The 22,925-nt window shown below is 49.1% G+C and overlaps 1 protein-coding gene across 8 annotated transcripts in view; it reads left to right on the top strand.

The window, feature by feature from the left end:
* Positions 1–22,925, top strand: part of LOC144946159 (nuclear receptor coactivator 2-like) — a 78,100-nt gene that overhangs the window by 49,487 nt on the left and 5,688 nt on the right. For 5 of the 8 annotated variants that reach the window (XM_078874940.1, XM_078874957.1, XM_078874968.1 and 2 more), the window contains 17 exons: positions 234–334; positions 1,671–1,845; positions 2,408–2,587; positions 4,201–4,290; positions 6,862–7,002; positions 7,456–7,600; positions 8,179–9,640; positions 10,129–10,303; positions 11,251–11,448; positions 12,005–12,274; positions 12,822–12,942; positions 13,406–13,580; positions 14,419–14,850; positions 15,574–15,672; positions 16,578–16,905; positions 21,259–21,375; positions 21,736–21,898. In XM_078874940.1, coding sequence (XP_078731066.1) covers positions 234–334; positions 1,671–1,845; positions 2,408–2,587; positions 4,201–4,290; positions 6,862–7,002; positions 7,456–7,600; positions 8,179–9,640; positions 10,129–10,303; positions 11,251–11,448; positions 12,005–12,274; positions 12,822–12,942; positions 13,406–13,580; positions 14,419–14,850; positions 15,574–15,672; positions 16,578–16,905; positions 21,259–21,375; positions 21,736–21,898 — 4,372 coding nt within the window. The remainder of the gene's footprint in view (positions 1–233; positions 335–1,670; positions 1,846–2,407; positions 2,588–4,200; positions 4,291–6,861; positions 7,003–7,455; positions 7,601–8,178; positions 9,641–10,128; positions 10,304–11,250; positions 11,449–12,004; positions 12,275–12,821; positions 12,943–13,405; positions 13,581–14,418; positions 14,851–15,573; positions 15,673–16,577; positions 16,906–21,258; positions 21,376–21,735; positions 21,899–22,925) is intronic. The other 3 variants (XM_078875005.1, XM_078874988.1, XM_078874997.1) reach the window with 3 other exon arrangements.

The raw sequence follows: 22,925 nt of genomic DNA, 5'->3' as shown, positions 1-22,925 counted from the left end.
CATGTTTTTTTTTAGCATAGTGCCAGGATGAAACTAAATTCTGTTTATACAGTGGTGAAATTACAGGATAGCTTCTGCATTGCTTGAAATATTTTCTAAATTACATAAATCCACGCATTTATTGTGTGTATTAGGATCTTAAATAGCAAATATCACAAATAACCGAATACCGCGGGAAAGTTGCGTAAAACGTAGCCACTCACATTTGGATTTGTTCGCATTTATGTTTTCAGAGAAAAATGCTGCCTTCCATGGCGACGTCCAGCAGTCTGACGTGTCCTCCAGTGGCCAGAGCGTCATTGAAAAGGAGGCCCTGGGCCCTCTGCTCCTTAAGGTGAGCGGCCACCACATCAGCTTCAATTTATAGGGAGGGGAGGAGGGGTGGAATAGATGTATAAATATGGGGGTTGGCCAAACTTCCCAGTACAGTCTGTTCTGCTATTGCGTGTGTGCTGTTCCTCACGCAAATTGGATATATCGCGGTTAATGTATTTGGGAACACATTTTTATCATGACGCGGATGGGAATCGCATATAACGCGATTGAGTTAATGGCTGCTTGTGTTGTGACCGAAACGTCGTGAGAATTTTATTGTTTCATTTATTTTATTTTATTATTTCCCTTCTACGTGACTTTACCGAAAGATCCAAGAATATGAATAGGAATATGCAGTTGTACGGCTGCTACCCACCTGCATCAGTCTTTGTTCAGCCTGCATACGCATCTCACGTGCTATCACGGATTGTGCTTTACCCTACATGATATAGTATGTATTGTAAATCGATTTTTACATAGTGCGCAACGACTGCATTATAGGAGAACAAACTGCATAGGATCACAGAGCTTGGGGCAATTGTTAGCGCCGGTTTTGGCTGCATTCAACCTTGTCTGTGGTTTCCCCGCGTCTCCAATGCGAAAGCTGTGCGTGTGACATTCTGCAGCGTTTTGAGATGCGTTTGCATGAAATATGTTACGTGTAAAATTTGAAAAGTTTTCATCATTATTATTGTGACCAAGCAGTTGCTTTTGCACGTGCAGCAGCAGCAACGCAGCACGGGATTGGATATATGCACACTACCTTGAGATCTCGTGACAATGTCCGTGTAGATGCCCTTGTATTTTCCAACTTCATAATGAAAAATTACAATAAACAATGATGTTGCCTTCTTTCAATAAGCCAAAGCCTAACATTCCAGAGGGTATCTTAATCTGAATGACGTTAAAGCTAGGTTTCACAGTGCGTGTTTAATCCGTGGCGAGCTGCCGTTGTGTAATGTTTAGCCGCACACTGGACCCGCAATCCAGAGGTCGCTGGTTCGCTCTCCTGTCACGGAAGTTGAAACAAGAATGCAGCTTTTTTGAATCCCCGTCCCTCTGTCCACCCAGCAGTAAAGATGGGGTACACCACAGTTAGCCACTTAGCAGATTTTGGGGTAAAGCATGGGTCGTCCCACCTCTTCCAAGACAATTGGCTGACATGGAAGAGTAGGCCAAATGCATTCTAGAGGTGCTCTCTCTAGAGGGACAATAATGAAGGGGCCCTCTCTAAGAGCGTTCTCTGTAGCTGCTTCTGGGGAGGAGGAAGCCCTTTGGCCGGCAGCGGTATTAGCAAGAAATGGCAGGGCTGCACCTTGACCTCGGACGTCTGACCGCTGTCCCGCTACCGGCAGGCACTGGACGCCTTCTTTTTCGTGGTGGACCCGGAGGGGCTGATCGCCTTCGTGTCGGAGAACGTTCAGAACTACCTGGGCTTCACCCAGGAGGAGCTGATGAACAAGGTGGTCTTCAACGTCCTCCACGTGGGCGACCATGCGGAGTTCGTGCGCTCCCTGCCTAAGTCTCAAGGTGAGCGCTTGGGGGGGGGGGGGGGGAAACTGGCACAGTAGCGAGTGATATCTGAACTGGTTCCTGGAGGGGGGGGTGGGGGGGGTTCCTTCTCCTCCTCCTCCCCCCACCCGTCACCAATCCACATTGGCCAGCATGGTGAAGTATGGTCAAACAACCCGAAGGGATGTTTGCATTGTACAGATTGTACAAAGTGTCATGGTAAAGTGTAAAAACTCAAGATAAAATTGGTGTAGGGTTGAAATTTTCGTCTTTTGTTCCAATCAGCGAACCATCCCCGACGAGTTGGATTCAGTACCACATTGAGGGGAGTTAAGTGGGGTGCTCTGGATAGACTGGTGTTCTTCGGTCTGCGGAAAAAAAGTTTCAGGGTTGACGGTGCTCTGCGGTTCCAGAAAGTTTGGGAACCACTCTTCTAGCGAGTCTCCCAAGAGCTCGCTGTAGCGGGGAGGCCCTCCTGCCAGCAGTGGCATGAGTGGGCAATCGCAGGCTTGCAACTTTCCCCTTTCCGAGCTCGGTAACACGATTTCTCCGCTTGTGTCTTTGGACCGTTTTTGTGCAGCGAACGGAGTGCCCTGGCCGTGCGACTCGGTCTCGCGCCGCAGCAGCCGCACGTTCAACTGCCGCATGATGGTGCGGCCATGCGCCAGCGTCGCTGGTCCCGCTGGCTCCGAGAGTCACTACGAGATGATGCAGTGCTTCGCCGTGTCCCAGCCGCACGCCATGCAGGAGGAGGGAGAGGGTGAGTGGCAGCGGTCAACATCGCCCGACTCCCAGCAGCGTTGCAAGGACACGCATTATAATCCAGACGCGCTTCAAGTCATGTGGAATAATTGCTGCTTTAATGGAGTGCCATCGTCTTAACCCCTTTGTAGGATCCATGCGCGTGTGTTTGTGCGCGTCGGCTCGCTCGACGTTTGCGGGCACGGGTGTTTTGTTAGCCGTCCGTTATTCTTTTGTAGTTGTAGTGCCACCACGGTTGCTTATTCGTGTAAATATTGCAGTGGGATTTACCATTACGGAATGCTGCACGGTCAGCCGAGAAAGTTGCATCTGTCCTCGTTCTATTCGTACTGTCCAAATTTAACAAGCAATACATTGTGATACTTGCGATGGCAGTGGTGCGCAAGCACACTCGGGCACGTACCTCGATAATACGACCCTAAAAGAAAAAGTATTCAATAATAGGTGATGTTTCACGCAATGGCCCTCCTTGGTAGCAGACAGATGTTTTTTGTCTCAAATAAAGATCCGTGTTGTTTTCACTATCTTCTATATAGAGTGTATCCAACTGAAGATACTTCAGGTCGCACGTTTAGTTATTTAGACAATAGCCTCTGCCGATGTACACTCTCGTCGTCCTTACGTCCTTGCTCTTGTGGCATTCACTCTACCTGGAGAGCGATGGCGGTAAACACGAGTTAACGCTGAAGGGAGGCCCGCTTACGGTTCGCCATGCCTTGTCACATGTTAGATACACGTGGATTTCCATCGTTTCCTGCCCATCGCCCTGCATTTCATCAGCCCTCGCTTAACACAGCCTTCCCTCCGCGTTGACACGCCACCTTTGACCTCGACGTTAAACTTAATGTGTACCTTATTCTCCGGATTATAAGGCGGCGCGCTCCCCCCCTGCCCTGCCCCCTGTGTTTCTTTTAAAGAAAATGTTGGGCGAGGGTGGGATGCGTCATACAATGCGTGCGTTCGATCTGTATATACAACTTTATTGACACCGGGCACATGGTTGTGGTTGGTGTCTCACTCTTCCAGAGCATCCGAATAATCTGGAGAATATGGTAACACTTTTTTTGCAAATGATGAGAAACTCACCAGACAGAAAAATGCGTTGAGACTGCAATCAAGGGTATTAATATGCGTAAAAGGAGGTATTGTAGAATATTTAATCTTGACTGTTGGTGGTATTAAACGAGCCTGTGTGCGCATTATACATGCGGTATGGTGATGACACGCAAGGCATGGTGGGAGGACCAAACCAATGCTCTCGATTGCACTTTTTTTCTACTCTGTAATTCACTATTTGCCTGTCCTGTACAACGTCGCATCTCCAACTCGCTGAGGACCGAGGCATCGGATCTGCAAAATGATCGGATATGTGCACATCGACAGCGCACAAATACCACACTATATATGGACGATCAATTGGTAACGGTGCATATGCGATGGTCGGATACGGGTTGTTTCGGTATCATTTATGGGATGCTGCTTTCCGAGCTAGGCGGTTAGGGGAGGCTTGGGCGAACAGCGCGCCCGAGGTTGAAATGACGCGCGATGTCCTCCTCCTCCTCCTGACGCACGCGACCCCCATCCCACCCCTCGGCCACCTTGTGCCTGCAGAGCTGCAGTCGTGCCTGATCTGCGTGGCGCGTCGAGCACCGGCTCCAGAGCGTCCCTTCGAGCAGTTCTACACCAGGCAGGACATGAGCGGTGAGGAGTGGTGCTGCCCCCCAACCCCCACCTCCCACCCCCCACCTCGCACCCCCCACCTCGCACCCCCCACCTCGCACCCCCCATGCCTTGCAACCCCCATGCCTTGCAACCAAATATTCGGGTTGTGGTGATACGGTGATGTTGTTCTTCCACGCACCTCAGATTAGTACGGTCAGCTACGTACCATGCGAAACAAGTTCAGCATGCATAGGTAGATACTTTGCTACGACGTATCGTATGATATAAGATCCACTGTAGTCTTATTGGCCGTTTTGTAAACTATCGTGACGGTGTGTCTATTGTTGCACATTTAATAATAATACAAATATATTTGATGGCGGAATATGTACGTATTAACAAACACAATAGGTAAAGTTATAAACAATCAGCTATTACCTATTAAATTGCTGCTTTACATTCTGCAGAATCATTGAATGCTCAACAGTTGTTGACTGTAATTTTTTGAACGCTTTAATTTAATTGAGTATTGTGTCATTGACAGCATATGGGTTAAAATGATGATAGATTGTAATGCTGCAATGATTAGAATTATCTTGTTGGGTGAACTTTAGTAGAATAACTTTTAGGTAATTTACCTGCACTGGGAGTACAGCAAAAAAGAAAAGCAGTAGAATAAAAATGCAAAGCTTAAACGGCAGAGTTATGGGAAAACTGATATCGCAATAATCTTCACATCATGAAAAATGAATCCGCTAAGCACTTTTGACTGCTGGGGAGGGTGGTGGGAGGGAAATGCGAGTTGATGCACGTTGACGGATTAAACAGCTCTCGGCACTCGGCGTGCCGATTGTTAATTCATGATGTTTCCAAATGGCCGCTTGCGCGACATCTGTATTGAGGTGCACTGGCTGGGGCCCAATCCGCAACAAGAATTTTAATTAACATAGCGACGAATTGCGCCCACAATCGCAAGACGATGAGGGACTACAATTAGGGTAGATGTCAGGGCCTGGCTGGCTGGCTGGAAGAGGCCGGGGCGGGTGGCAGTGTTGAGCAGGGAAACACGGGCGAGCGGAGAGCGAGCAACACTGTTGGGGCCCCAGGACCAGGACCAAGGAGTTCCGGACGGGGCAGCACTGACAAGTCCTAGGGCAGCCTCGGGAGGCGAGGTCCCATTCACCCAAGTTACCAGGGCAGTCTTGGGGGCGGGGGGGGCTCAGGGTCCGAGGCCCGATCACCGGCAAGTCCCAGGGGATTCTCCTGAGATGAGTGCTGTTTGTGAGGAAGGCATGTCTACAGACATGTCTTTAATGTTTTCTTTTTTCCTGCTCATGAGGATTAATTGCTTATAAACAACATTTAGATTATTTATGAATCTCCGAGATGAGATGTCACAATCCAGATTTTAATTAATTTTTGAACATTTTTATTACCCCAGAGGCTAGTTAAATTGGTGCCTTGATGTAAACTCTTCTTCACAAGTCTACCCAAAGCATCTGCGGTCTCTTTCCGCAAGTCGTCGCATCCTGAAGTGGGATTTTTTTTATACCAAAATGCTTTAATCCATCAATTTGATGTGTTTTATATTTAATTTCCACTTTTCAACGACAATAATGGACAGAAATATGCAGGTAGATAAACAGATTCCACGTTATTTCCAGGCCATGATCAAAGAAAATAGAGGAAAGGCTAATGGGACGGGGGGGGGGGGGGAGATTAGCCATCGATGTGTTTTAATATTTCTAATTATATACATTACTTACTTTACATCTGTAGTTGTATCGTAACTGATGAAATAGTTACATTTCTCCAAGGTAGAATAACTCGGTTTATAAATGTGTATATGTATAATTAAATGGATAAACATCAATATATCGTAATAAATAACAGAAGTAACCACACTCAAAGCAAATACATGCATTAATAAATACTAAATAGATGAGTAGATAAACAAACGACCAACGGAAGCCCGGATCAATCAGCAGGGAGAGGGATGGGGAGGGAGGTAATGTAGGAGGGTAGGCAAAGCGAGGCAGGGAGGAACATATAGGGCAGGGGTCGGCAACCTACGGCTCCGGAGCCGCATGCGGCTCCTTACGGGCCGCTTCTTGACAATATGTACGTATGTACAGTATGTACTCAGACGCATTGCGGCTCTTGAAATACTGAATTTTGTACCGAATTGGAAAGAAATGGCTCTTCTTGTTATTTTGGTTGCCGACCCCTGATATAGGGTGTTCGGTTCGAACGGAACATAGGATAGAGGGAATTATGAGAGAGAAAGGGGATGTTGAATATGGGAATAGATTAGAGGGAGGGAGGGGAATCAAGGGTTAGAATTCTAATTGCAATATTTAAACAACATTAAATACAAAGACACGATTGGGAGTGCAAAGTATAGGGAAAGGTAACATTTGCAGAGGGAGGGTGGTATGAAGATAGCTATGGGGAGAGAACGGTAGAAAGCAGGGAAGGGGAGGAAGCAGACATAGTTTGGGAGGGAATGTCGGAAGCAGGGAAGGCCGGAGGGAAATGCGGGCAGGGGGGAGCGAGGCAGCTCGCGGTGTGTTTTTGCACACTGAGTGGCCGTGCCTCTGTGTCCCGCAGGCAAGATAGTGGCCATCGACATGACGAGCCTGCGCGCCTCGATGCGTCCGCGCAGCGAGGACCTGGTGAGGAGGTGTATCCAGGCGTTCCACCAGCCGCAGGAGAACGGAATGTCGCACGCGGCCAGCCACCACCGGGAAGGTTAGCTCCCTCGCTCTGCACTCTTCCCGCTTTGTTTTTAATTCGCGCTCATGAGATTTTTTATATTTTTCCCCCAACGTATTTTATTTGTTCTCACGCATGACCATTACATTGCTACGCGTGTTGTGATGGCTCGGGAGGCGTCCTGATAGTGCCCCGGCAGAGTACGCCAAGCGATGATCAGAACCTACCCAGTCGTTCTTAGTCTTGGCACCCCCCCCCCGCTCCATAGCTACTTGGCCAGAGACTTGGGGCTGTCGGTCATAGATGGGAGACTTTGGGGTATTGCCGGAGCATACCTCGCCGCGCTGGTCAGCGTGTGTTTGGTGAAGGGGGAGCGCGTTTTGTCTGGCTCGAGTACCTGACTGTGGGTTGTGGCTCGGTTGTAGCGCTGTTGTGCGTATGCGTGCGTGTGGTTCACCGTGTGCGTGTTGATGTCGATTGTCGCCGCAGTCACACTCAAGGGCTGCGCCCAGAGTCCCACGTACAGGTTCCGCATGCAGGACAGCTCGGTGGTCGCCGTGCAAACCAAGAGCCGGGTCTACCAGGTGCAGGGCTCCAGCGCCGCGCAGATCAGTTCCATGTACACCGTCTTCAGGTGACCGCCGCAATCTCGCGTGATGTCGAACCAGTTTGATAGCACGCACGTACTGTCCGGCTTGGTTGTATGTATGTATGTATGTTGAACTAATTATTTGGCACCATACGTAGCCAATCGCGCCAAAAGAGGTTTAAAGCTATATGATTTAAAAGTGCATAGCTTACGAGCGGAAGTGCAGCGCTGTGAACCCGGTGACCCGAGTTCGATTCCTTCGCTGCGACTAACATCAGTGGCGATTGATATCTGAACAGGTCCGGCCCCTCATCCCCCGACGTTCACTCACCCGCAACAACCAGCATGTTTGAGGCATGGTCAAATAACCCCCATGACTGGCACAGACTGTGATTCATGTGGGGGTTGGAGTCACTACCGCACCTGCAAAACTGTCTCGCTCTATTCCAACTCTCCGCAATGCGGGTGATTGAATACGCTCTTGACGTGACTGCGCGGACCATTTCTGCTCCGTGAAATGTTTAAGGCCTTCGGCAGTGGATTATTGATCATGGCAGATGACGATGATACTGATGACGACAATTCGGTCCCTTATTAACTCAACTCTTGCTATTTATTTCCAGGGGCCCGTACCTGTCAAAGCCCCCAGGTATGGGTATGCCGAGACCCATGGGGGTCGGAGCGCCCCCACAGAACCTTGGCCCCACGGCATCGGCGACCGGCATGGCTGCCTTCAGTGGCCTTGGCGGCCCGCACCAGCACGCGGGCGAAATGCAGGGCCACCCGGGCTGTTTGGACAGCAACAACAAGGGCGGAGTCCCCGATCACCAGCATCATCAGCAGCAACAGCAGCCGATGCCCGGCTGGCGAATGTGTGCCGGCAATCCCTCTGGGCCACCCGGGCCGTTCTCCACCCCGTTGGGCCAGTGCCCGGGCAACAGCTTTGGTGCGAACCTGAGCAGCCCGGCGAGAACGAGCCCCGGGGCCGTGGCGGCCTCGTGCCAGCCAGACTTTTCGCGGTCGCCGCGCTCGCAGCTGCACCAGGGCAGCCCCAAGGTGGTGCCTTTCTCTCCCACGCGCGGGGGCAACTCGACGCCGTCGCCTTGCGGGACCAGCGGCAGCTACAACAACACCAGCAGCGGATACAGCTCGCAGAGCTCCCCCATGGACCCCACGCCCTCGTTCGGCGTGCAAGTGCCAGGCGCGCCGCTCTCGGCGGCCGGCCAGAACAATAACCCGACGCCCGGCCCGAACGCGTCGCCCGGCCAGAGGACGATGTCGCCCGGCCTGGGCGCGGCAGCGTCGCAGCAAGCGGGCAGCCAGAGGTTCACGTTGCCTCCGAACGCCCAGAGGGCTCTCGTGGGCCTGCAGGGTTACCAGATCAAGCAGGAGAGGATTGACGAGGCAGACGCCAAGGAGGCGCAGGTGTCGCAGGGCGGCAGGGAGTGCATCCCCGACGCGCGGCTAATGGGCGGCCGCGATGGCGAGCAGCAAGGGGAGGACGACGCAGACAAAAACCAAACGCAGACCAAGCTCATGCAGCTGCTGACCATCGGTGCGGAGCAGAACGGTCACTGCATTGGCCAGGGCCACTTGTCGTTGGAGTCTGTTCGGAGCGGCGACGGCCGCGTTTTGTCCGGGGCGGGCTCTGGTTCCGCGACGTCGCCTTCGTCGGCGTCCGCGATGAACTCGGCCCACGCGGCCTCGCTCACGGAGCGACACAAAATCCTGCACAAGCTGCTGCAGGATGGCGGCTCCCCGCCGGACCTCAGCAAGCTGACGGGTCGCCCCTGCTCCGCCTCGTCCCTGCTCACCGGCGCCAGGGAGGCAGCGGGCGGCCTGAAGCAGGACGGCTCGCTGAGTCCCCTGAGGAAGCAGGAGAGAGACCACGCCCTGCTGCGCTCGCTCCTCGACAAGGAGGAGAAGGAGATGCCCGGCAAGTTTTCGAGCCCGCTGCAGCAGCAGCAGGATGAATTAGGAGACGTTAAAACCAAGCAGGAGAAGGGGGAAGATTCCGGAGACTCGTGCTGCGACCTGAAAGGGGAAAATCCCAAGCAGTCTGTGAAGCTGGAGCCACAGAACACCGTGAGTACATTTAACTCAATTCAAAACCGCGGTGCATTTTGACGACTGAAATGTATTTATTTTGTTGGGAACATTTGAGCCGCGCACGGTGGTTCATGATTATCATCATCCATTGCTGTGGAGGCAAAGTCTGGTGGATCCCGCAGATTGTGAAATTCCCAAATAAGGGGACCCTGATTTGTCAGTACGACAAATGGATTTTTATCCATCCATCTCTGCAAAGCTTTTGAGTGTTACAACTCATATGGGTGGATTTTCTCCGATTAATCGAGTTTTCTCCCATTCGCCCAAACACTCACTAATTTAATTGGCCAAAAATCCCAATGTAAAGGTATTGTAAGAATAATTACAACTGTCATCAGTTACATTGCAGGATCACAAAATATGGTGGCACCTTCGACAAGCCGAGCCTTTGTCCAACAGTCGATTAACCATGGCTGATAACGATGTTGTGACGATGGATGTTAAATCTTTCCTTCTACCAACAGATGAAGCTGGACCACTTTGAGGGCCTGGACAGTGCGCTGCAGGGCATGGCATATGCTCTGGAAGGTGGTAAAGGTGGCAAAGGAGATTCCCGGGGTCCTGCCAAGGCGCTGCTGCAAGACCTGCTGCAGCAGAATGGCAACGAGACGAGGGACTCGAGCAGTGCCCCTCTCTCTGGTGACTTATTTCTCTCCTCCCTCACCTCCCTCACCTCACTCGCCTTCCTCACCCTCTTCATCATCTTCATACTCCTCATCCTCATGGCATTTTTCGTACATGTGAGCTCTGCCCTCCCGGTCCAGTTGTCGGACCAATTCACGTCCATTCCACAGTCCCTAGTTTTCAACTTCATAACGAACTTTGGTGATCAATCCTCTACTCTTGCGTTATGCCACCGGATTCAGGAGTTGGGTAATAATTTTGTTCCCGATATCATGGTCCAAATTTGAAATAAATACCCGCAAATTCCTCGACTGGAATTGCTAGAGCAGTCGTTGCCCCCCACCTCCAGCAAAAGCTGAGCAGGACCCTCCTGAAAACGTCTCATGAGACTCAGTGGGGCTTCGTGGTAAGAGCAAGCATTGCAATACAATAATAAGATGCTGATGGAAATGGCAACTGACTGCAGAGATTATTGTTTTTAATTATGCACACCATTTACTAAGCCACTTTGTTCAACTTCTTGGTTCTTTCGGTAAAGTCACGTAGAAGGGAAGTAATAAAATAATAAAAATAAAACACTTTGTTCAAGTTACATTTAAACAATTGTATATTTTCACCTCCTTACGCCAAAATGTACCTTTTGTTGGAAAATGGCGAACGCACAATTCAATTCGTCTTCAGTGATCGTAGTGTGGAGAGACTGGTTTCCGCCACAGTAATGTGGACTGTCCTCCCCCAATTCCACACAACAGACACAAATTATCATGGGGACCCCGTTGCTTGTTTTGAACGCTTTGACCTGACCTGACCTTTTTGTTCTTTGTCTCATCATTGAAACATACACGTGATTCTTAGCACGCCGCAATCTTTACCCGGTGGATAACACCGTACAATGCGATGCGCAGAAGTGACTCTCTCCTCGCGCCCGCCGGCGTTTGCCCCACCTCCTCCGGCGGCCGCAGGTCCCCCCTCCGTCCCGTCGTCTGTGGGCCCACAGGGGCAGGCCACGCCGCCGCGGCCCCAGTTCGTCCGCAGCGTGTCGACGGGCGGCCTCGGCTGCGGCCCGATGCAGCCCGTGGCTCCGCCGCCCTCGCACCCGGCCGCGCGGAACGGGGGCCTCTACCCGTCCGGCACGCCCATGAGACACCCCAGCATGGGAGGTGAGACTTGGGCTGCGGCCGAGGTCACGATGCGTACGGGTCAGCGGTTGTTCGTCGCTGGCTTGTGACTCTCTGACCCGCCCCCTGCTGGACACCTGTGTTAAAGAGCTTCCTAGCTCATGGGGTTCCTCTATTCTAAATAAAGATGCCGATTCTGAAACCTGTTAAGATGCTGATTCTGAAACCTGCAGGCATGAGGGAGGTTGACATGGGATAATCAGGAATGGGTTCTCCTTTCCTTTAAGCATGTGTCCCCGGTGGTCTTGAACGGCTATAACAGATGGAGGGAGTTGTTCGATGGCACTATAAGGATCTGGGTTCATGGGATTTCCACTTGTTTAGTGTAGATTACGTTCTGCTGCATAAAAGTTTGGAGTTTTTTTACTTTTATAGATGCCCTTTAAATGCGATGCCTAGCAGTGACACTTCTGTTGATAGTGCTGTTTACGGGGTTAATTTTGTGGTGTGGAACTCAACGATGTCTGGCGTAGGACCAGAACGCGCACTCACATGCCTGGGTTGTGCCTCCACAATTTTTTCCATTTTTTTTTAATAGGTGAATTATACGAACCTGTTTACGGGGTTGCAGGCATGATGGCCGGGCCTGGGGGCGTCATGAGGAGGATGAGCGTGCCGGGCGGCGACGCCTGGGGTCCCCAAACACCGCTGGGGCCCTACCCGTCCCACAGCGGCGCCAGCAATGTGCCCACCATGGCCTCTCGACCGGCGCCCGGCTACAGCCCCATGCAGGGGGGTGTCGTGGGGAGCGGCGCCCCAACACATCCCATGAGGCCCAGCAGTCAGTCGGGTCACATGATTGACGTTGGTGAGTCTTGTGATGCTTCCCTTGTGCTCGCTGTTCTTTAGAGATCATCATCATCATCGCGCTTACTTTTATTCCGTACCTGCCATGCAGTACATGTCGATGCCACCCTCTGGCAGTGGGACCCCCCCATCGGCAGCTGTGCTCTGTGTGGCGCAAGGTGACCGCGGCACCGGCTAGCCCAAGTGGGCATGAATCTGCCAGTATGGAGCGATATTGCTGTGTTGCTTCCCAATTAAGTGATTTGGGATCAATTTGTACAATTTTTAAAATGGGACCATGACGTCAACACACGTGGCCACCTTCTACTCCTATTCTCTCTTGAATATAATGTGATGGAATCCTGAACGTCCACTGTGAAGCAGACAGCACGTAGTTCACATTTAATGCGCCCGCAGTATTAACCAGGCCAGCCGATGGGCTCTAAACTCTGCAACAAGTGGCAAATCTACCACCGCTCTGCCAAGAAGGCGGTGCTGAAACTGCGGTGCAAGATTCTCAACCGCGGGTAGACATTGAACTCTGCTGCTTTTCTTTGGCATGCGATCAGGTGCTACAGACCTCGGTCTGGAGATGGACGACCTACCGTACCGACCACAGCAGCAGCAACCGGAGCAGTGGGTGGAGGGCATGATGGGAATGGAACAGAGCATTATGGGAGATCACGGAAGGTACCGAAACAAGTAATATCTACTCTTGCAATAAAGCATTCTTCATTTTGTTTTATTTTCAAATAAGCATTGTCTAAACATTTCTTATTGCACAAGGATATCAGGAAGTCACTATGTTTGACAGACAGGTATAGTCTTCCACTAGGGGCTACGTTGCCATTTGGTTTTATCCAATTAGGTAATTTGCAAGTAGTTTATCAAATTTGGCACGTTTTGACAATGACTGCGGCATACATGGCCTCCTTTTTTTTTTCTTAACGGGATCTTTAATATCCACTGTGGAGCCGACGGGTGCATGGGTTTAAATTAGCAACACCCACAGTATATTAACCAGGGCGGCCGCCGGCGTGTAACCGCCAAACTCTGCGACGAGCGGCGGCGAATGCGCCACCGCTCGGCCACGTCAGCGCTTCTCAAACTAACGACTCCACGGCCGTGTGCGTGTGTGCTCGCGTGCGACCAGCAGGCCCGGAATGGGTCCTGGCCCGGACAGCATGGTCTTCGCGGGGTCCAGAGCCCGTGAGTCCCAAGGTGACGACCTCGTCCTCATGGCCCAGCTGCACTCGCTGCTGAGCAGCACCGACGAGCAAGAGCTCGCGGAGATCGACCGGGCGCTCGGCATCGACAAGATCATGCAGGCGAGTTTCCTCCAGCCGTTGCGGCGAAGCGCGCACTGCACAAGCGACGGGTCGCCCCCGTGTATTTTACGGGAGCTGCCCCGGTGTAATGGTTATTGGTTAGTACACTGGGCTACACAGGTTCGTCAGCTCAATTCCATCTTCTGGCATGGAAGTTACAAAAATGTCCAACTTTTTTCAATCACCCACCGCCTGCCTCTGACCACTTAGCAGCAGTTTAAATGGATTGTAGGTACCCCCACCTCTTCCAATGTTTGTTCAACGTGAAAGAGGAGACCATATACCCTCTAGAGGCGCTGTCTAGTGGATGCCCTTCTGTCAATAATGACGTGATATGAGCAATGTAATTGTAGCACTGCACCTTTGACGTCTCTATTTTCTCCTGTGGATCCAGTCACCAGCGTTAAGCCAGATTATACTGGAACTTTTACTGAAATGCTTGGGGCCCCATACCTTGCAATTGGCAAAGAGTAACAATTTGTTTAAAACCAATGCTTGCTTTAATGTGTGTGTAGGAATCATTTATTGATATTGCAAATGTTTATAAACTATTTACAAAACCTGCTGTTAGGATATTTGAGTGAAAGAGACATTACAAACAAGGCAAAACGAATCAATTTCTTAATTAATTTGTGACCCTGAATCATGACCTCACAGGTATGGGAAGGGCAAATCGTTTCAATCCTCCCCGCGCATACTTATGATCGGTTCATTCATCTTAAGAGATTTGCCAAATGTCTGCAAAAGCCTTTTCTGCGCAACGTAAATTATTGCAGCGTGTTTGCCGGCAGCGTACTGCAGCGTCCTGACAAACACCCGCTCAATTGCCTTCCTGCAGTGCGGGCCGATGGAGCTGCAACCGCCCATGTATTCAGCAAACCCAGACATGTCCGGAATGTCCATGGAGCACAAGCAGCAACAGCAACAGCAGCAGACGCAACAACAGCAACAGCAGCAGACAGCGGCCGCTCTCGCTGGCTACGCCCGGCAGTCGCCCTACACGGCGGACCCGAGCCACGGCGGGGTCTACTCCGGCATGCACCCCTACATGGAGCACCAGTTTTCGCAGGGCGGCTATCCCGGTGGCGGTGGCGGCAGTGCGGCGCTGTGCGGGGGCGGCATGCGCACACTGAGCCCCGCGAGACCCATGCACCCTCTGCAGGCGCGGCAAGCGGCCGCTATGAGGGCCGTGCGGCCAACGGCGTCCGCCCAGTTCAACTCGGCCCAGCTGCGCTTTCAGCTCCAGCAGCGACTGCAGAGCCAGCAGCAGGTGCTCGTGCGTGGGATTTGCGCGGGCCTTTCACGCGAGACTTGTGGAGTAATGCTATTTGTAGTCGTAAATGAAACTTTTTATATTACCACGTAAGCCCCACTGAGCTGTATAGTACTTTTTCAGAAGCGGCCTGGCCATTAATGATAGCTCAACGGTCACGTGGAAATGTATAGCAGTGTAGCAAGAACATCCAAACTCCAAATATACAGCAGGCGTCAGTCGGGATCAAACCCACGACCTCCTGTATACCAGGCAAGCCATCGTAGCGCCCAGCGTAAAAAAAGAAGCCCCTCCAAAGGTTATTTTGCCCTACTTTTATCCACCTGTCAGATGCCTTGGAAGGGGTGGGATGACCCACACTTAATCCCCACTACATGCGACCTGACAATTGACGAACAGCGGTGTACCCGCCGTTTATACTGCTGGGTGGACAGAAGTGGGGTGGGATTTAATGCATCTTTCTCCATTGCCTTACAAGTTGTGTGATAATATCTGGAACCATTCTGACACAAGGTGGTACACCTATAGCTCTGAATTTTTTTTGCGTAAAAAAAGTTTGTCTCGTGACATGATGCCGAGAGTACAATTGGAATATAATTCAATATGTTATTACATTTTTTTAACGGCACTAATTAATCCAGTAAGAAATTAATACGTCCGCCCCGTGGACTCTGCATCGGAAATTATTTTGTTAACGCGTTGTCTCTCTCTTGTCATCAGATGGCTCAGAACAGAGGCGCGATGATGGGAGGGCAGTTCTACCCGGGCCCCTCGGGCAGCCCTGCCCTGCGTGCCAGCCTGCCCCAGCACGCATCCGCGGCAAGTCGGGTGTGTGTGTGTCGTCGCAGCGTTAAATTCGTTTGTGAAATTAGTGACGAAAATTTTTGGCAATCGCAGTATTCTCCAGGCTATAGGTCGCACCAACGTCCATTCAGTATCGTCAGCCAACTTCCAGATGATACATCTCCCCAATTTAAAGCCGCGTGTTTTCCAGAATCATCTTCTGGAAGGCAGCTTTCTGTAGCAGTACACGACCACCCAGAGGACAGAAGGAACACAATTGGTCGTTCAGAATCATCTTCCAGAAAGAGAGATCTCCCAAATTTAGAGCAGCACGTTCTTCATCATCTTCGGGAAGACGGCTTTTCATAGTACTGTATTCACTTCATCAGAAAACTTTTTCCCAAAATAACTACAAATTGTGGGGTGTGGGTATGTTTTTCTCTCCGGAGCATCTTATAATCCAGAGAATATGGTGAATATTTTTTATCAACGTTTTAGTCAATAAGGGCAATGATTGGATGAAAATCATCAGGCGTGACGATGAACACGACTCCCCCCAGCAGAGAGACCCAGGCATGACTGTGACGAGACAAAATTAACGAGCCTGTGTGAAGACGCAGCCTGAGAATTAGGGCACCGTTCGCCTCGGTTGTCATTGCCTTTAAGGAGTTCACAACCGAGATGCAGCACCTTATTTACACTGAGGTGACAATCACGAGGTCGTGTACCATGATTAGCGGTGAGGAGAGCTACCAGTGAAAACACTCGCCGCGTAAAATTTACCAACGCGCAGTTTCAAATAGTGAAAGTACGTGTTATATTTACACGGTTAAGAGTAGTTGGACATTTACAGTGAATGACAATGCTCTGTGCAGCTATAGCAGCAGTGGTCATGCTGCGGTGAGATGTTATTTAATATATATTTCTCCTGTCTACTACAGGTCACCCTGAATTCACAAATGCTGGCGCAGCGCCACAGGGAGATGCTGAACCAGCAACTGCGGCAGCGGCAGATGATGCAGCAGCAGCAGCAGCAGCAGCGAGTGGCCGCGACAGGAATGATGAGACCACAGCATCAGGCCACTTTCGCTCCCTCCCCGGGAACGCTGGGCCGTGGCGTGCCGGCGCCGCCACGGCACCCAGGCCTGGCGCCGTCTGCGGGGCAGGTGGCCATGGGCCAGGCGGCCTACCAGCACCAGGGCCACACGTACTCCCATCCTTACGGCAGCCCGCCCTCGCCGGGTGCGAGCAACCCGCTCTCCGCGCAGGGTGAGGCGACGTCACAGTTACGCTTGTGGTGTGTTGTGTTCGTGAGATGGCTGGATGGGCAGCACCGCAGTGGCGAGGCGTTAACTACCTTGCTTGGTACTAAAACCTACTACTATATTTTGCCACTGGTAAAGGAGGTCTCATAGTGTAAATGCTTACCCCGAGCTCTCAATACTGTGATAGTGCATTGTTTTTGAGTTGTACGCCTTTTGGCATCATCTGGTCCCAACACCAATGGAGACTAGGCTCTAAGAAAAGCTGTCTCGGGTGTGGACCAATCAACATCAAGGACAGTGCATATCATTATCAGAGTTATTTATTTTTGTTTGCATTTTGACTGCTTGTGTTGTGGTTATTGCAAACATGATCCCTTGTATAAAGGTGTCAGTTTTGTACCAGTTGAAAGGGTAAAAACCTACTACTATACCTTGCTTGGTATCTTAGAGGTTGTGGCTTCGATCCCGACCCTGACGCCTGTATATTTGTTTACATGTGTCTCTCCCTGGTCGCGTTAATTTTTATCCGGGTCCTCCGGTTTTCCCCTCCATATTTAGAAACAATCGTTTAAGGTATTTCACTGCTATAAATTTCCACATGATAAGCCACTTTGTTGAGCTATCATTTGTGGCCAGGTCACTTCTGAAAAGGAGCTATATAGTTCAGTGGGCCTTACCAGTTGAAATGTTAAGTTTAGAGTATATTTATGTATGTATGTTGAACTTCTTTCGCATAGTACATAGCCAACCGTGCTAATTGGAGGTGCGGGGGAACGACAACAAACTGAACACAAAAAGCTGTTTGCAATCTTAGCTCCAGTGGCTTCTTAATATCAGGATGAAGCGTATTCCACACAGCCGCAACAGCGCATCTGAAAGCGCACAATGCAGTGAGCGCTGCGGTGCGACCGTGTAGATTTTTGTGGTTGTGCTGTACAGCTATGGGATGTACTCTTGTGCAATGCTCCGTGTTGTACGGCATGGACATACATTACCATGCACCACACTTGCTTGACTCCAAACACTGTGGCCAGTGCCATGCATGGCTCTGTATTGGACATTGTAGCTTCGCTTCAAAATAACAACAGCAATGGTTAAATTAACAAATGTGTTTACGGAGCCAATGTTATGATTCCATAATTGACTTTTGGATTAGGTCACGTGGCCAAATTTGTGCCGTTAATAACCGCAAGTCATTCTAACTGGATTTTTATTTTCACTTTCTGTATCTTGTCCTTTTGATACTTATAATTGCTACCTTTCATATATAATTGTGACATTTTGCTGTGAGCATTGTTCTTCAGCTTATCGGCAATCCAAAACAATCATAATTGGCCCCGTTAAACGCTTGTACACGTAGAAAATGTAATTTGTTTGACTGCGTCGGGTGGTTATGGGTCTTCACATTACAAATTTAATGGCATCGTTAATCTAAAAGCTCAATCTGTAACAGCAATGCCGCGTGTTTGACATGATGTCCCGACATTTCACTCCCAAGTACTGAGAACTTCTTTAGCTACTGAATTGTGGAGCTCACCGTTATTGTCTGATCCATATCAGAGTGCTGAGCCAATCGTCATCAAGAGCCAACAATACTATATTCGTATAATCACGGGAGAAAATGAGTTGCTTATTCTAGTTCCTGAAGTTGCCCGCATGCTGAAAAATGCGCGACACAACCCGAAAACACGTCGGAGGACCAGACCGGTGCTGTTGTTATTCGGAGGGCAGCTACATTGCCTAATGTTTAGCTTGCTTGCATTGTGATTGAACAAGTGCAATGAGAATGGTAATTAATTTTCATGTCAAAGAATCCCCATGACGTTCAGTGGCGTAGAACATTGCGTGCGTGTGGCGTGGTCAAACTTGGGAGAATCGTGCATCATTACTGAACATTTATGCTTGAATTAAGTGCCTTCCCCGGCTCTGGGTGTCCCTCTGAGGCAGAACTCTGTCAAGTCTGCACTTGTTTTTTTTTATGTCAAGGAGCCGTTGTTTTTTTTCTGATGGTTTTAAAAACAAGTGAGTTTTCTTTTTTCTCTTGAAGTAATTTTCACGCTAATTTCTGCCGCTGTGGTTTAATACCTCAAGCAACTTACATGAACAATGATTTAAGGTATCATTCCACGATTGAGGTATTTAATTTCCATGGAAATTAATGTTTACAAAATCCCCTTGCCAATTTGTTTCGACAGCTGGGTTCCACTTCTTGTGGTCATGTCCACGGTTTATGATCCAGGAGCCTAGGCCTAGTGGCGGCGCCATTCACCTCTCGCTGCAGAAGTGCACCGCTTGAATCCAGCGGCCACCTTGATTATTCATGCGCGTGCAATAACCATAACACGATGTGCCCATCTGATTAACAGTGGAAGTTAAATATTACCCCCCATCGCTGACATAATTTGCAAGAGTAGGCCATTTTGTGCCAGCGTCAAATTTGCTCAATAAAAAAAAATGTACCTGCAAATTAACAAATTGGGAATTGTTACACACAGCAGTGATTTGTGCCCCATGCTGGCAAGATAATTCCCCAGATCACTCTTGCAAATTGGACGTGTGTGAAAAAGAGCTTTATAGGTCATCGGACTCCAGTGTAAATAAATATTCTGATTCTGCAATTAGACCTATCCTGGTCTCTTGAGTTCTCACCTGGTTGAACGAAATCCACATGAAAGTAAAACAAATCATATTGTGAAGGGCAGTGTTAATCTCCTTCAAATGTAACATCTGGAACCTCCTCATCTTCACGTGAAAATGTATTATAAATCTTTAAGGTCTAGATTTCTGAAAGAGTATTGGCGAACTGAAATGGACATGATTTTTTTTTATAAATATACGCTGCCAAGCTTGGTGGTGTTCATTTAGATGCTGTCTTTCCGACAGCCCTGTTCTTCACCTGAGGACGGCTGCTTGTGTTGTGGCCGAAACGTCGTGAGAATTGTATTTTATAATGTTTTATTTTTATTATTTTATTATTTCTCTTCTATGTGACTTTACCGAAAGAACCAAGAAGATGAATTGGTATAATTCTCATTGATATAAACCTCACATTGTCAGGGATTTTTCTATCCTCGTCAAGTTCAAAAAGATATCGCAGGCCAGTGCGATGCAAGTTGCACTTCGACATTGCCAGAGGCGAGGAATGCCAAGCTAATTACAGGCAATAACAAGAACGTTAACATCAAAAGTCTGTTTCAGGAGAGAGGAGAATTTAAACAATTATTCTATTCTATTTCGGATTTACATAGTGCTGCTTAGCAGCAGTGCCCAACTGCTGTTAACAAATAAGACATCCAACACGTTCGTCAATATCACTGCCATAAAATAAAAATAAAAATATTTAATAGGTTATGTTTCAGGCAATGACCATCCTTCACTGCACTTGGATGGCCGTTGCCAGATGTAATAAGTGTGATTGAAGAATATGAGTTTTTTTTAGGAGGATTTGGGTGAATTTTAAGCAAAAGATGAAAATATTCTTTGGGTCTTTCGGTAAAGTCACGTAGATAGGTTCAAAAACATTACAAAAAACTACGACGTTTCGATCGCAACACAAGTGGTCGTCATCAGGTGGAGATAAAAAGAGGGGTTAGCCTCTGAAGGCAAACTGTTTTCAAGGTTTAAAATGGAGGTCGCCCAAGTGTCAGAACGTGGTGGGCGGGGCATGAGCCATGGGGGAGCGTGATTGGAGGAGCTTATGTTAATGTGAGAGATTAAAAAACTAGTGAGCAACGGACAGTGCTAAAATGGAAACATTACAGCCAGTTATGACTCAAACTGGTTGATAACGTCCTTTCAGTGATTGCTGAGTTTTGTACCCATCCTCTCGGTTGAAATTGTGTCTATGTCTGTATATATATAGATGGCTTCATGAACGAATCTTTGTTGATGGCCAGTGAGCTTGCAAAGTACCTTAGAGAAATACGTTTCGTGTGAAATTGACTTTATTTACCTATCTACGTAACTTTACCGAAAGACCCAAAGAATATGAATTCCTGCAGTCACGAAAGCTTAAAGTCAAGATTTAAAAGATTCAAATGCCTACAGGCACTAAAAAGTGACGTGGATGTCACCACTGTGAATAATGGAAGTCGGCCAAATGTATAAAATAAATGAATACACTTTTAAATGAGGACAAAGCGTGCTACACTGGCTTAATGACAAAATAAATGAGCAGACAATGTCTGCTTCACATATCAATCTCTCCACACAAAACACGAAAGTATTTCTTGCACAACCCATCGGCAGCAGCAAAGAACAGTGAATCTGTGGCAGTGCTGTGTTATTAATGTTAGTTTTGTATACGGATCGGACATTCAAGAAGTCACATTGGTAATGTGGAACCATCTCCCTCCAGGAATGCATCAAGGTGTGCAAAGTGGGATGGCTGCAAGAGGAGGTATGATGACAGCAGATGGCATGGGCCAATATGGGCCGGGCATGGGACAGCAAAATGTGTTCCAGTTTCATTCAGGTAAGGACACTTATATTCGATCAGCTAGATCACGCTATCCTGACTTTTACTGCACATTTGCCAAACTCGCATAGAGTCTGCCATAGTGTAACGATTAGCACAGTGGATTAGTGATCCAGAGGTCACCGGTTCCATTTGATCTCTCGGCGTGGCAGTCGAAACAATGGTGCAAATTTATAAAAACCTCTTCTTTATTGTCCAGCTGTGGATTGAAAAATGACTGTGTCATAACATGCTACTATTAGCAGGTGATATAAGCCAATCAAAAATGTTGTTCTTCAGGCGCATTGGTATGGTTGCGTAAGTTATGTTTGATAAAATCCTCACCGTAGTAGTGTGGTTTATTTTTTGCCCATGTAGAATGTTTGATTTGTCCAGGGATGTCCCAGCCGTCGGACACAGGCTTTGGGATGGCCCCCGGACCCGGCAGCCCCCTGCTGTCCCCGCGTCTGGCCCCACAGGGCCTGCTCATGGAGGCTCCGAGTGACATGAAGCCTTGGGACACCAGCGCGATGACCAACAGGTTTGACATGTGCCACTTCCAACTCTTGTTGCACACTGGCGGTCGGTCGCCTCCTTTTCACTCTTCTGTCACTGCTACTGCCACTGTTACCATTGCCATGAACTTAACTCGTTGATTCCATCGCCCATGATGAGGACTCAGTCTTGCAAGACTGCCTGTTTGGTCTCGCCCACTGTTCAGCCACTACACTACAGGTCACAACACTTTTTCTGTTCCATGCCTCGCACTCCTCGACTTTGGAATTCCCTCCCATTGTCTCCTTTCACCAAGTTCTTTATAATCTTGCATTGTTCAAGAAATGTGTTCAATGTGTTAATTACTATTTTTATAGTGCTGTTACTGGCCCTTTGGCGTTTTTGGGCCCTTTGAGCCTGTGCTGAGCAACTGCGCTACAAGAAAATAATTCCTGGCTGCACAGTCGAGGTTGTGTGTCCCACCCATGCTGTCTCAATGTGGGCTTGAACTTTTGTGGAGGATAGAAAAGCTACTTAAAATGTACTTTTAGGCACACTCAAGTAATCCCGCTGTGCCTTTAAAGGCATCCTTTCTTCATCAAAATGTTTTATACCAAAACTAATGTTGACGGTTAAATTACTCAACCTCGAAATCGACCGTTGGTTGGTGAAGGCAGGAATCGTAGATACGGAAACGTAGAAGAACAGTACAACAAAAGAGTGTGTTTGTTGTGCTGCCCACCACATGCAAGGTGGTTGCCTATCCAAGCGCTTGCTATCCAGGCCTCAACCCTGCTTCTTAGCTTTCGAGATATTGACCAAGTCCGGCACATTCCGGGTGATTTGGTCACAGCGTTGTTTGGCACGACGTCCGGTGTTTCGCTGCATATGCCTGGAGCTTCTTCAGCCTGGAACAACCTCAAGAAGCTCCCAGCACGTGCGGCGAAACGTCAGGCGTCGTGCCGAGCATAGCGCGGTACAACCATAAAACGTATCGAAGAAGCTACGCGGCACAAGTGCAGAAACCTACGCAAGGAGGAATCGGGTCACGAGCTCGGTGCGTGTGTAATGTA

Source organism: Lampetra fluviatilis, chromosome 2, assembly GCF_964198595.1.
Source record: "Lampetra fluviatilis chromosome 2, kcLamFluv1.1, whole genome shotgun sequence".
NCBI classification, from domain to species: Eukaryota; Metazoa; Chordata; class Hyperoartia; order Petromyzontiformes; family Petromyzontidae; genus Lampetra; species Lampetra fluviatilis.
The sequence above is the reverse complement of the archived record's forward strand: the minus strand, read 5'-3'. Positions and strand labels throughout refer to the sequence as shown.